Source organism: Ruditapes philippinarum, unplaced genomic scaffold (genome assembly GCF_026571515.1).
Source record: "Ruditapes philippinarum isolate M1 unplaced genomic scaffold, ASM2657151v2 ctg4329_1_1_1_1, whole genome shotgun sequence".
Classification (NCBI taxonomy): Eukaryota; Metazoa; Mollusca; class Bivalvia; order Venerida; family Veneridae; genus Ruditapes; species Ruditapes philippinarum.
In genome coordinates this window covers 39,130-54,811 of record NW_026855092.1, presented here as the reverse complement: position 1 = coordinate 54,811, position 15,682 = coordinate 39,130, and the positions used below count along the sequence as shown (strand labels likewise).

Sequence of the window (15,682 nt, the reverse complement as noted above, 5' to 3'; positions counted from 1 at the left end):
ACAATTAATTCATATGTTCGAAAATAAGGTCCAACTTTTAACATTCGCAAATATCACATGTTCTATACTGTATGTACTACCGGATAAACATATTTTGATCGGAACTCATTTCCAGGATTCACATGAGGGTGGCCCTCTTGTGAAAGTTCTCTCATTGTATTTGTACCTACTTCTTTCAAATTATTTCGCCTGATAACAATCTTGACTTATAGGTATTTACCGATGTTTTTGTAGATTTATGAATACTAAATTTGAATAATTCTTTATTTAATCGATTAGTTTAAATTTGATAGTGGAAAATTAAGGGGTAAAATTGAGTCCTTGCATGGAAACTATGCAATGTATCTAAACTGATCGCTTCTCTCTTCTTCATATCAATATATTGTAAGCCACATTGGGGACGTCTATTTCGTGCCTCCGATCTGTAAGCTGTTTTGTGTTTGTTGATGGTGGAAGAAGAAAACAATCTGTCCAGGGTAGTGCTATATTCAAAACGACTCTTGTAATCGCCATCCACCCGAGTTAGTCACGACACGTCAACCAATCATCCCTGCTACACAGGTCGTGTGATTTCTCCGCGAGGTGCACTCCTGGAGAAGGATTTTGCGGAGAAGTACAACAGAACAACGACCCGAGTTATCTATCAGATAATTTTAAACTGGTTAATATATTTTATAATTGTTTGAATATCCGAATTTTAATTATCAAAACTCCTTTCTTTATTAGATCTACGAGCAAAGTTTTTCCACCTTTGTGGCAAAATAATCTGATAAAATTTTGACAAAAAATATTACAACTAAGACAAAAAAAATCTTACAACTAAAAGAAAACGTATAATAAGGTAGTCGCATATAAGTTTTGATGAATAAAATTCCACAATTTTCTGGTGCAATGCTAACATTGTGGTTCCGCTGGTGAAAAAAAAACACATCGACACTTAACCGTGTCGTTCAAAGAAAGTATGCGGAATGCTTGATATCTTTTGTATTGCCTCCCTATTACATGATTCTTATTAATTATGCCAAAAATAAAAACATCACAAAACAATTTATTTGCCGGCTATAAACACAGCAGCATTCTGTCTTGTAATATTGAAGCAGACGATTCCGCTCCTAATACAAAATCAATTACACCATGACAAGTATTCCGCAGAGGAATAAAAAAACCCTGAAAATCGGCTTTTTTATTTCACTATCCAAACAAATTGGTCTGTTATAACATCGGAAGTTTATAACAATCGTTCGGTTTGATTCTATCCTATAAGAAGCTTATTTTTTATATCTTTTAACTGCATGACAGTTCGTCGTATTGCAATCATTAATATAGCTACAAATGTACTAAAATTTACATATTTCGAAAGTTCAGCGCATACTGTACTTACTCTATATGTATGCATGGCAAATGGTTAGGAATGGACAGTAAACATGTTTACTAAAACATGTATTACTCATTAAATGTACATATCCTAAGTTATTTTAGAAGCTAAACATTAATTAAGTCATTATATGTATTTTAAGATTGTATCATGCGGGATGTTGAGGGCAAAGGAGGGGGGCTACCATTACAATATTTTGAAAGTTGCCGGAAGTCCACGGGGGAAGTGAATTGTACAGTATATTATTGATAGAACGACACAAAACCAACCTTCTATCAATGTTAAAAAAGTGTGTTTGCTTTTTTAAAGACTTTGAAATATAAATGATAAAAACTTCGAATTACTTGAATCTACGTTAAGAGATTATGTTAAGGACATGAGAAAACTCCGTTGTTTAATATGAGAAAAACCCGTTTCAAATGAATTTTGTAAAGTGTAAGCAAGCAGCTTTTTTCGTGGTAATGTCACAAAATGTTTAGAGAAATTTTCACAGCTCGATCAAATGTCATCTAAATGTCAAAGCAAGTGCAACAATAAACAATTCATAGGATCACGTAATGTGATCAGTCAATTTAAGTCAAGTGTCTTTAGAAATACATTTGTTTTTCAATTTATAACACGTATAATTACACTTAGTATTATTCCGTGCAACATCGGCGATTTCCGTGATCTAAAACTGGACGGAAGTACCTCGCTTATTATAGCTGAATCAGTAAATCTTAATGATGGATAAAAAAGATAATTTGCATACAGATATATTAATACTTTATTTAAGAAAAACACATCATAGTATCCAATATGGAACATGGTAGAGTGAACACTGTGTTATAAATGCGTTGTATAATTTGACACAAAATTTTAAAGTATCTTTTAACATAAACCTTGTTAATTGATATAATACATATGATTAAATATAATACTGGTTTTAATTTATTGCATGTAAAATAGTTTGAACAATACAACACATATAATAAATACTTATTGCACTCTTTAAAAAGCATATGTTTGCTATAGCAGCCGTGTTTCGTAAGACGTTTAAAACATAAAAATGTAACAATGCAACATGACGATCACAAAACTTCCATGAACAGGCTCAATCAAACCGAGCCTGCAACATTTTCAATTTTGCCGTGTTGGGCTTTCGTTAGGGATTCTGTATTTATCTATTTTAACTATGAAGATTGGTTTGACTTAATTCACAAAGGAAACATTTGTTTCCAGTTATTGTAATCTATTAAATATCTTTACGAAAATATCTTAGGTAAATATGTGTTTAAATCTGAAAAAAAATAATGTACGAATCAAACATTTGTTAGTTAAAATATCGTAGGTCGCAAAAATGGTAATTATGAATTTCACATAAACATTAAAGTTAGCATTAAAATGTTTATTACAAAACAATCTTTAATATTCATTATGTAGATAAAATTCAACAACGTGTTTATATAAATTAGAAATTCATATCTAATACGTGCAACTATACGAGTTCATGTCTAGGATTTTGACCTTGAATACTTATATAACATTTAGTTATTGTTTGCAAAATATTTTTGCATGTTCAACTCATTGTGTTATGGCTGTACATATACAGTGTTAGCATCGTAACAAGTAAGTTTAGACAACTACAAACAACACTAGTCCTGTATCAACATGGGCAAAATTGCTTAACACGACAACACAGTTAATAATACATAATTGGTGATAAACTTAATGTCATTGTACACATTACAAAATTGCAACATATTGCTTACCATTTTACATAAATATTTTATAATTGTTCCTGAATCAGGAAGAATATATTCGTTGCTAAAAATAATATTTTGGCACATTTTTTGACAGATATAAACTATAAACTGCTAGATTTAATTTCTACGCTAGACTATTCACATAACTTAATAATTATACATGTATTCCTATTACATTGTACAAAAACAAATCACCTAGTAACCATCAACCCCGAAAGACTAGATATAAAAAAAATCAAACTTGGCACATTTAATTTCTTCAGTTGCACAAACCTGTCAATGAATATCAGCATATCAATCATGTTTGTTAAGTCTAAATTTATAAATTTGATGCAATTCTGAAAAAAATCATCAATGTAACATGAAGTTCTTTTACGGAAATTTAAGAAGTTTGCCGGACCTGCCGGGATGAAATATAGATTCGATTTTAGCTTATTGGTGGATTGTTGCTGTACTAATTAATTTGACTTTCATCGGCATGCTATAAATCTTATAGAAACCATTATAAAATCAGCACAAGTGTTGAGAGGGCATAGTATAAGCTTTGCATTTCAATATGATCGACATATCAAAGCTATGCACATGCGTAGTTCAATATATCGTTGTGTACTAGTATATCATATAAGTAATTGTTATATATCGGTATTCACATCCTCGCCTTGTATATAATCATTACATACATAGTCTACTCATTTGCATTAACGTCGGAGTTCAATACCTTTCCGATTATATAATCATTAACCTCCGAGTTCACTCCCTTGTCTAATAAAGTAATCATTTCCTCCAGAGTTTAATCCCTTGCCTTATAAATAATATCATTCATAAACATCGGAAGACATATCCCGTCTCAGAAAATCATTTACATTGGTGTTAACTTCCTTGCCTCCAAAAAAATCTTTCCTTCAGAGTTCACTCCCTTGCCTAATAAATAATCCTTAACATCATGGTTTACTCCTATTCCTAAAATAAAAGAACTATTCAGGTAAATAAAAACTCCTTTGTGTTACAGACTGTTTATATCTTTTACATCAACCTACAACCGAAACAAAGCTTACCTAGATTATCTCCAACACAAGAAATTAACCACGGAGTTCACTCCCTTGCTTCTGCCTCAACTGAGTAATAAATTCTAATTCATCTTTTTTCATATAATAACATTCTTCAAAGCTTATACTGAACTGTTCGTTCCATTTCGATTGTTCAACTTGTAATAAATTATCGTTCCTGCCTTTCTGTGTCGGATAATTGCAATATTTGTTCAAATCAGTCAAAACATTTTTAAAATGAGAAACTTCGAACTTTATTTCATCACTTTCTTTGTTAAACTGATCCCAGAACCTTTCGTAAAAATAATCATATACTTTGTAATCAAGCTTATTTCGTGTTTTGAATTTTGCAACGTCGTTTGTTGTAAGGTCTTCCATTGTTTGCCCTTTGCCATACACGTTATTAGATACAAATAAAATATCCTTTAAGTTCCATTTCAAATACCGCTTCATAAGTATAAGTGACTCCTCAATGTATTCCACAAGCAATACCAGTTTGAAAGTTTGACCTAATTCTTTTAACTTCGCGTTTACTCGTCCCTCGTCGTTTGTTTTTGGAAATCCAAAATCTCGCGCCATTACGTTTTTCGTGTACGAGAAGAATTGCCTATCATATAGTTCGGGATTTTGAATAAGTTTCTGTAACCTATTCCCGCGGATTTTCGCTATGTACTGGATTTGCTGAGTAGGCTGTGTATAGTAATTTACAGCGGAAATAAACACTGCTAATGGGTCCCGAACAGTAGCTATATATACAGTATCAGTAGGTAGGAGGGATGAGTAAACATTATAGTTAAAAACACCATGAGTACATATAATATCATAACTTTTCCTATGTCTTGGTTTCACAAGCGGTAAATGTCGCTCAGGTATTCTGGAAAAGTAATTAGGATGTGAAGTAAAAACAAACGTCAAATTCCGCTTCAGTCCAAATCGGAAGAAAATGTTTTGCATGGTTGAACTCGCTGCCTTGTGAACCTTAAGGAATCCGATATGACGCACTTCCAACTGTTGCTGTTCTTTTTGTTGTTTTTGCTGTTGTTGATGATGATAATATTGCTGCTGCTGCTGTTCTAAACTAGATTTATAAAAAGTCTGATTTTCTTTATACTGTGAAAACTCTAAGTTACGATGAGCAATTTCAATTTTCATATTATCAGTTAATTGCATGTTATCTTCAGTTTGAAATGATCTTTCTGTCAAGCTCTGTTTTGGATGCTTCTGAAATAGCCCTTTATTTAAATGTACAACCGTGGCGTATTCTGTTTCCGTCGGCCCAAGTATTGCAATCACACAAATCACCATAGCAACCAGAAAAATACATCTGCAATAGAAAAAGTTGATATTTTCTGTTAAATAACTCAATCCCCAACTTAATTTTAAACGTGCGTTATAAGAAATTTAAAAGTTGCTGAATCATAACAGAAACACCTTACACTAGCCAGTGCATATTATCAGCTTACACACTTATTATCCTGGAGGCAAAATAGTGCCTGCTAGCATTGAATTTATTAGTAAGTTTCGAACTATGTGAAATATAATTACTAAATTACTAAATGCACGCGTTAATAAAGAAGTATGGCTGCATGAAAGTTATCAAAACGTTAAACAGTGCCTTGTGTGAATTATTCATGCTTAACAAAAAAGGTTGGTATAAAATGAAATGTCTGTAATAATATTATAAACGAAATTATAGAATTTCTACTGGCATAAAATGTCGAATCTTTCTCACGGCATTTTGATAATTTATTACTTTAGACATGCACAAAATACCAATTTCTTACCATGATATAAAGCATACATTTTCCATTAGATACACGCTATAATATAGTACCTTACTATGCTTAGTACATGTTAGTATTCAATTCTAATTCGGTGCTTTCAGCACTTTGATTTAATAAATTTCAATAGCAGTGAATGTGAATGTTGGATGATTATGGTTATTTGAAAGTAACGGTATCTTGAAAATTTACCAGTTAAAGCAGAGCATTTTTTTTTTATAAAATTCTTGAAATTGCAAAAAGGAAATGAATTAATAAGTTAATTATTTTATCTATTATGTAATTGTTAGACATTAAAACAACTTCATCGCGTGACTTCCTCGTGTTTTAAACTTGAAACGCTTATGTTATCTTTCCTGTAAAAAAAGCATTTATTCTGTTATAGTGCAAGATAACAGACATTCTAAGTTCTGACATAACTTTCGGTTTATATGTCTTCGAAAATATAAACCAATAATATTTCTAAATTTCGGGGACCCATCTTTCAAATAATGTCTATTATTTATTACTGTTTAATATGAAAGGTGGGGCTAGCCTTTGAAAATTGTAGTAAGACAGTGTTACCACCCGACTCCAATGACCCGCTCTGTAATTTCTAAAGTGACCCCGTTGTGTCATAAAACTCTCATATTACACGTAACTCGTCTATGTTCGTCTGGAAACATTATAATGTCTGTGGGTGGGCCACGTTACTATTGACATATGTGCTGAATACGAATAACTTCCAATAACAAACGGTCAATGCCAGATATTATATCCTGCAGCAAATGCATAGTTATTATGTAATTCACTAACTGGCACACAACAGTAATTTGCACCATATAAATTGATCATTGATAAGGGAAGAAATATTAAAATGGTCGAATAGCCCAGACACGGACCTTTTTGTTCATAAAAGATTAAGTTTAAGAAAATGATTTCAAACATCACTGAAGTTTGAACATCATTTTCGTTTTATTTATTTATTTATTTATTTATTTATTTATTTATTTATTTATTTATTTATTCATTAATTCATTCATTTATTTATCCATTTATTAATTAAATCTAATTTAATTTATTTATTGATATTTATTTTTTTATTTATTCATTCATTCATTCATTCATTCATTTGTTTGTTTATTTTTTTATTTATTTGCAATTTTTCCTATTTTAAACTTAAACTTTAAATGTTTAAACATTTTATCTCTATAATAATGTATCATATCACATTATATACAGGCATTCGACGCGTTGATTGCTCACTACACCTGGTATATATGTATCTTTATTTTTTACTTATTTATTGATTTATTTATTCATTTTTTTTTTCAAAATGACCAATCAAAGCGCCCAAGGACTGTGGTTTTATATCTATATTTTGATATCAAAACTTAGATTCAGGATCAGAATGTAGTTTTTAATCAGAGATTTTGCCCGAACATAAATAGCTCTGAATTTCATTTGCTAGTAGAATTAGCTTGACTGATAACATTTTACTTAGACAATTTACCACCAGGGGTCAAATCATTACATGTGTTTATATATAACATCATTGTATTCATATATAAAGGAAATTGGTAACATGTTTAGTAATTTCTCCTTGAATATTTATGAAGGAATTTTTTAAAGGTGCATACAAATGCTGTAATGAAAATTAAAACAGAGATAAAAGTACTAATTAACACTTTCGTGAAGCAAACACTTGAAGAAATACTATATGAATAAAAAACTGTAGATAACTTCACGTTAAGTGTACATCTCTACAAAATAGCAAATAATATGATAAAATATTACGCTTGGTCACATATTGTACTTAAAACATATCTATTTCTCTGATTAAAACGTTACATGAATGAGTAGGTTTCATACATTTCTTAACACTTCATATACTTTATTGTCATTATTATCATCATCATCATTATTATTTTTATAATTTTTTATTATTATTATTATTTTTATTACCACCAATACCACCATCATCATCGTCATTATCATCATTATCATCATTATTATTATCATTTTTTATCATTATTATTATTATTATTATTATTATTATTATCACGACCATCATCATCATCATTGTTATAATTATTAATTAGTTTCCTGACCTGAAGGAGTGCTGTTTAAAGATGCATCAGCACATTAATTGTACGCAAAAATTTGCCAAATGTCTGTAATTTAATATGCACTTGAAAATAAAATATAAACAAAAGCTATCACGAGTTAAGCTGTTTTTTTGTGACACAAATTAACGTAAATTAGTGTAACTTATATCGCATAGACATTTAAGCATTTTTGCGAACTATTAAATACAGCAATCTGTGTTAATTTGTGATGTCTATGTGAATAAATGCGCATTTAAAGGTTATATGTAAATGATGTCAGAACGCAATCGTGCATTTAAAGGGACAAAACATACATTCTATAAAGTCGATATATACATGTATGGCTCATAATTTTCTTTAAAAAAGAACTGTAAGACACTAACAGAAGTATCTAAAACGCTAACTAGAGCTAATTAGTTTGAGTCTTCAAGTAAATCTGTAATTGAAAAGTGCTAAAAGGTGTAACTACAAACAATTAGTTAATATATATCTTCTTACCCTGTAACTTTCCTGAATCTCCCAAACATTTTCTCTAATTTATCCGGCATATCTTTAGTTCCATCAATAAACTACACACTCTTGTGTAGAAAACAGCCGAACTAGCATCTCTGTGTCTGTGCTAAAAATAGAACTCCACGCGCAGCAGCAGCGCGAGATGAACCACGCGCGTGGTGTTTATCAATGGATTCTATTCCTACGATTCCCTTTCTACAGACAGAAATGGAATAATTTGACTGTTGATCAATACAAATTGTAAATAATTGTCGCAAATTTGTCCGTAAATTGCTTAAATTACGACTTACTTACAGGCTTTCGCTCATTGTTATACATAAAATATTTGTATTTCCTAAAATGCAGCCTAGAACTTTACTTTAAAGACAATGAATAAATATCACTTAACCGAAGTTTTATATTAATGGTGGCTAATGTATAATTGCACTTAATATTTGCTTTCTTTATCTTCCTTTTATAATGAAATTAAGGAAAACGGACAACAGTTGTTTACAAGAACGAAAACAAAATATACAAAATGGTCTCGTACGAGACAAATGAGTTTGTTTTTGTCTATATAATTTAGTCAATTAAATTCGATTAAAATATTATCAAAATTTGTGAACATTACCTGGTCCTGTTTTTTTATACATGTACAATTTTAAGCTTTTCTTTTTATCATTATTTATTAATAAGTTTATGTATTTGAAGTCTTAATTTGTGTCTGTACCCTTTCTGTCTTTGTTCTATAAAGCTGTGATAGTAATATGTCACATCATTCATGAACCATGCTTGAGACATATTGACCGTGATTTTGCATGGAAATGCGCATGCGCACGTATTCAACGACTCCTTCGTGGATGTCATACATGATAATTTGGCTTTACGACGTATATTAATAACATTGAGGATGTTAAATAAGGAAGGAAACTAAATTATTTATACGATATTATACGTTCTCTCTTAATTGCTGAGTACGCTGTATGTATTATGAAGAGGAGGAAGTACTTGCTAAATTCTTAAGCTTCACTTCTAATTAAAGTTAAAATTGACTTTTACACAATATCAATATTGAAATTATTTAATAAATTCATCAATAATTTTGCTATAATTTGATATTTTTGAATACATATGAATAGACCTACATGAGATTAATCTAATGCAGGCTACTATAATTTTTTAAAGGCACTTTAAGCCTATGAGATGAATGAAAAATCTGTAGAAAGCGTAAATAATAAGAGGATATTTTTTCATTTGAGTGAAATATGGAATATATCGCCCCATTAAAGCAAAAAGGTGCCAAGCGACATTTTGGCCAAACATGACTTTTTAACATTTTTCATTATGTTTTAATGTTATCTTTAATCTGTAGAAATATCTAGGTAGTATCATGTTTATTTACAGACATATAAGGTCATGTAAAAATGTACAATGTAAATATTTTCCCATTCAGTAATGCAAAAAGGTACCATATGCATACCAGTTTGAGCAAAAAGGTACCAAGTGTCACATAGTACCTTTTTGCATTAAATGACTATATCAGTTTTGAGCACTTATTGTAATGCAAAAAGGAACCATGTGTCACATGGTCCCTTTCTGCACACAAAGATATTACGACCCTAAAGATTATTTTATACATTAAATTGTTTGCTTGGTACCTTTTAGCTTTTTACTGAATACACAATCTAGATGTTGATAAGGACATCAGATATGACAATATATCCCAGAGTATTGTTTCTGTTTTAAATTGAGGAATGATAACAGTGTGAAGATAATGATAGTGCATAAATGACTTCTCAACAAAAACGTGGACGGAGAAAGAAAAGTAATTGACTTTACTCTTGCCAACAAGATACATGGTGTATATGGAAGGAGAAACATGACAGGGAAGCATACATCTGCAAATAAACTAGATTATGATACAGTTAACCCATTACTTCATGAGCATTTTGTGAAAAATTGCTGTTTTCATTGAAAAGTCTCCCGTTACAAGTTCAAATTGCTATAATACTATAAAAACTGCTTCAACACTAATCAAACTTGGCACAAATGTTGACTGGACCATTGCCCTTGCAACAACATGCTCAGGCTTAAATTTTCTGTTACCATGGCAATGAGGGGACATCTCAAAATTGTCAAAAACCACTATTTTGCGTTGATTTTTTCAATCAAAATTTATTTCAAAGTGCTGCAACTTCTCAATGGATTGAGATAGAGTCAAATGCTTTTCAGTGTTTGTTACACGTTACCTGATAATCAATCTGGGGTCATTTATAGCCTCTCACAAGTCCAAAGTTTTCTTGGCGATGAGGGGGACTCCGCCCCCTTCAAACCCCCTGATGTATCTTTTGGTTGGGGGACCGCGCCGAAAAAGTGGTCACTGTTTTAACAACATTGCTCAAACAAAAACATGTGTTGGGGGCCTAAATAAGGCATTTTTTCACCATTTGAGACAACAAAAAAAGGGGGGGGGTCGAAAAAGGCGTTAAAAGGCGTGTATATCGCGTAATGGGTAAACAGAAAATGATGAAAATACTCGAATTACCCAAAATCGCGTTTCTCCATGTTAAAACATGGCCTGTCATATAAATTTGAAGAAAAATTGTTGTTTTGTAGATTTTTTTTTTTTCATTAAATTGGTGAAACAGCATACAGAGTAATTTCCTAAAATGATATCTTATTTTACAAGAAAAAACTGAAATAAACAATACTTATGTCATGGCTATGACTTTAACATTAAAAAGATGTGGAAACTGTAAACTATTAAATGTGAAAAGAAGGAAATAAAACCTGTTAAGCAACATACGTATAGGAAGGTCTTTTGTGAAAATTACAACCAATTATTTTCCAAACCCAAAAGAGACCAATATTCATTATGTACACTGTACAATAGAAGAAGGCAGTATGGTTATAAGATGGTACGATCAAGGAAAATATATTGAACATCAAAAACAGAAGGAAAATTCACAAGAAGAAAATGTTAAATTTCGAGCAAAAGGTGACAGATGAATTTGTGTTGCATGTTTTGATCTCAATGCCTTTGTAACAACCCCTTGCTCATTAGTGAGTCAGAGCTTTACTATTCAAGAAAGCTCTACACAACTTGACAGTATATTCCTTATGTATGTCATGTATGGGATAAAACCAACTGCAAAGAGAGGCATGTGAAATAGCTTCCTGCTTAATAAAAAACCTTTTTCTTCTTGCCAAAGTGGTAATGTCAAATAAGTCATATATTTTTCAGATTCATATGGGGGACAAAACAGAAATTGATTCGTAGCTGAGTCACTTCTTTTATATTATCACAAGTTCCAATGTTTAAGATTGATCATCACAAATTTCTTGTATCGGGTCACTCACAGATGGAGTGACAATTTGACTCTTGAAGGGGCAAAGAAAATAGTTCCTGTATAATTATGTAATCCTTTTAGGTTGTGTTCTCTTTTAATCACTGGCCAGAAAAATCACAGCCATACATTGCTTTGTGCCAATGAAATATAACCATATTTTTGATTTCAAATACTTCATTAAAAAACAGTGTCTGAGACTCAAAACATCCATTGACGGACAAAGAGTAAACTTGCTACAGGTGAAATGGATACAGGTACCAAAGGAAAACCCAAAGTCAGTATTTGTAAATTACAGCTTCAATGCTGAAGATTTTATGGAAATAGAAGTTCAGAATACAGAATCTACATGTAGACAGAAAGAAAGTATGTATCAGTGGATAAAAGGTGAACAAGATATGAAGTTATGATACCACACCGCCAGTTTCAATTCAAAAGAAAAATGACTTGCTTACTTCGTGTGCAAAGAAAATTATCCCAAAAGAGTTCCATAATTATTATGCCTACAGGAAAGAAAAGGGTTATGTCACGATGGAATCAGATGAGAATAATTCTAATTTTGACTAAAAATATTAGAGATTTTCACATAGGCATTGAGATTGATCACAGAGGAAGACTTTTAAAACATGCAGTGTGATAGTTGTATCAGACATTTACTGAAAACACAAGAATTTCATATTATTATTTGCATCATTGTATAATAAAACTGTAACCAAATGATGCTTTTTGTTAATATTGTTGGGACAAAAAGGTGCCAACTGCCATATGGTACCTTTTTGTGATAAATTCGACAGTAAATGTTAAAAATCATACAATGCAAAAAGGGGCCAAGCGATCATATGGTACCTTCTTGCATTTGTTGGTCAAAATATTCGTAAGTGCAAAAAGGAACCATTTCCTTTAATTGATTAATTATCACTAATTAGTAATATATAAGCTTTCCAACTTTTTGAGCATGTACATTTAAATATTATCTAAATATATGTGAAGTTGCTTTACCGTGTTGTAAAAACCTGATTTGATACGGAACTTCAAATCTTTAAACGCGATTTTCTCGAAAACATGAAAATGTCACTTGGTACCTTTTTGCTTTAATGGGGCGATATTTTCACGAAACATGATAAAATGCCACATATTTTCACGAGCCTGGACGGCGAGTGATAATATGAGGCATTTTATCATGTTGAGTGAATATATATACCATATTTCACGAAAAACGAAAAAATAACCTTTTTATTTAATTTCATTATCAAAGAAAAACGGTTATGAACCCCCTTGCCTGCTACGCAACTGCAATTATACAGCGCACAGTAATATAAGTATCGTCTTGTTTTGCGCGCTAAATAGATTGTGATGTCACGTAAACAACTTTTTAAACGTCTGTACAGCGTTAATGACTGAATTAAAGATATTGGTGTTCGGATTTATTTTCTTAGTTGGACCATTTTCTATCATTCTAGATAGTTTTCAAAACAAAATTCAACAAAAAAGTTGTTTGTATATTTATCAGATTTTTCAAAAAAAATGGCGAAAGAAGTCCCTTAAAATAAATACTAGTTTTGACTCCGCCCATTTTCATTATTATATTTCATATTTATTTTCAAAAAATATGAAATATATTTGACTGATATAGCACCATATTTCATAGGTAAAATTAAATAAATGTACTTATTAAAGCGTTTATCACCTGAAGAAAATAGTACTGAATGTGAAATAATTTGTTTCAAAAATAACAAAGTGTAAAGAAAGGGGCACAGTTTGATCTCTATACAAAATACTTATTCAATAAAACTGTTTCCAGAATAATTATTTTCATTGTGTAACAAGACCCCCAAAAATGAAAAGCATTGAAACGCTTTTTGCTCAAATCGGGTTGAGAATGGCACAAAAAATCGATATTCAATATTAAATCTGTAAATTTTCAGTATCATCCTTTCCAATTTTTTTTAAAATTCTAGTGCCTTACATTATCAACGTTAGAATTTTATGTTTTCAGGTTTTTATTTTACTTATGTGGAGCTCCAGAAAAGTTATTCGTTCTTAAATGAGTACCGTCTATTAATTTTCGTTTTTATATCTCGTCAAAAACTTAGGATCATACCAGTACTTTAATAAATCTTTCTTTGCTTAAAATTACCATGAAAGGATTTAAGTCAACGGGATAGTTCTATGCAGTTCTTGAAAGGAAAACAGGAAGTAATGGTTACAAACTGTTGTGCAACAGATAAGTACCAATTACTAAACGCAGTTACCTCCCCTTTTAAATGGCTCATCATTTTCATCAAAACGCCGACAAAAGAAAAAGCTTCTCTACATTTTGTGTAAAGAGCAAATGGAAAGGTATTTTGACAGTTTAACAATAATATTGAAATCTTAAGTGATTCTTTACTACGATATTTTATTGTAATGTAGTTGTCTAAGTTAGTAGATATAGATCGATATAAAGGCCTACGTAATGTGGTTATAGGCTATATAACAATAGTCAAGAGGCAGCAGAAGCTTACTGAATGTAAATCATAAAGAGAAAATCGGGAATGCGAGCGATAAAAGTGCCAGTATTTACTGCGAAAGTGATATAAGTGTCCCACACAGTACTGATTGAGTGTGCTTATGTCCCAGGCTGTATTTTCAGCAAGTCTTCTCTTCGAATCGGAGCTGACTCAATACTGTTTATATGAGGAAGAGGAAACAACAAACGATATTATACTCCCCCCCCCCCCAAAGATTCCTGCGAAGTATCTAATGATAAACGTACTATCTTCAATTCGGCACGAGCTGGTCACGCGGATTGGTAGCCAAGGTGGAAACCGCAATTCTAAGATTATACACACTGATATAAATAATGAGGGAAACACTTCAATGATGTTTGCTGACAGGTAATTTTAAAGTGTCCTTATGATACAATTGTTGGAAAAGTCCAGTTTATGTAGACATACAACGAGAAAGTCTTCTACTTGCCTTATGGTCACAGTAAGTTAGGATTGGTAAGCTAAAGCAGGCACAGCATGGTCAACTCCTTTTTAAAGTTAGCTCTACCTAACCTTGTATGTATCTAGATCACAATATTACCACCCTGTAATTAACGAAGTAAGGCTCATTTTGCACGTTTCTAGAATAAAAATTGGATTGAAAGTGCCCTATGATATCATATTTTGTCCTATGCTTTTATATTTATTTACCTGACGATAATTTTACAATGATTTAACTTCTTAAATTTCTTTCGGGGAAATGGTGTGCCTTTAAAAGCTGAATCCTGTGGTTATAAGAATTTCCTCACAGAAACAGACGATTTCAAATAATAACATAATTTTAGCTGCCTTATTATTATAGATTGATTACATGTATACACTTTTTATCAACTTTGATGATCATTATATTCGAGTGATCTCCCTTTTTCAGAATTTCTGTCACTGCTCACATGATCTCACGTTGCTAGCGACTTCGGGTGTTTCTATTCTCATTCCTAGGGGAAATAACTTATGTTTGAAAATAACTAGTAGTGAAAGGATGTGAAAAACGTTAGATATAATTGTCTTTGGGAGAAGAATAGTCTATAAGTATGATATTAAATTATATAAAAAATGAAGGCTTTGAATTCTTATGTCTTTTACATATAGCAGTTTCAGGTACTAGAGTTAGAAACCTTTTTAAATTTTAATAATACTAATTAAGTAGTCATTATTTAACGTCATGTTTACTAGTAGATATATTAACTTATTTGTATTCGAATTTAAACACTTTTATAATATTACAAAAGCCTGGATTTTCACTTCCACTGCTAATATACGTTTGTTGCCTTTCTACATTGT

The 15,682-nt window shown here is 31.3% G+C and overlaps 1 protein-coding gene across 1 annotated transcript; it reads right to left on the bottom strand.

The window, feature by feature from the left end:
- Positions 1-2,174: 2,174 nt before the first annotated feature.
- Positions 2,175-8,874, bottom strand: LOC132742072 (galactose-3-O-sulfotransferase 2-like). Its single transcript, XM_060730357.1, has 2 exons — positions 8,533-8,874; positions 2,175-5,490 (listed from the first exon to the last, which is right to left on the bottom strand). Exons 1-2 carry the CDS (start codon positions 8,580-8,582, stop codon positions 4,200-4,202), a joined length of 1,341 nt encoding a protein of 446 aa, XP_060586340.1. The 5' UTR covers positions 8,583-8,874; the 3' UTR covers positions 2,175-4,199.
- Positions 8,875-15,682: the final 6,808 nt, after the last annotated feature.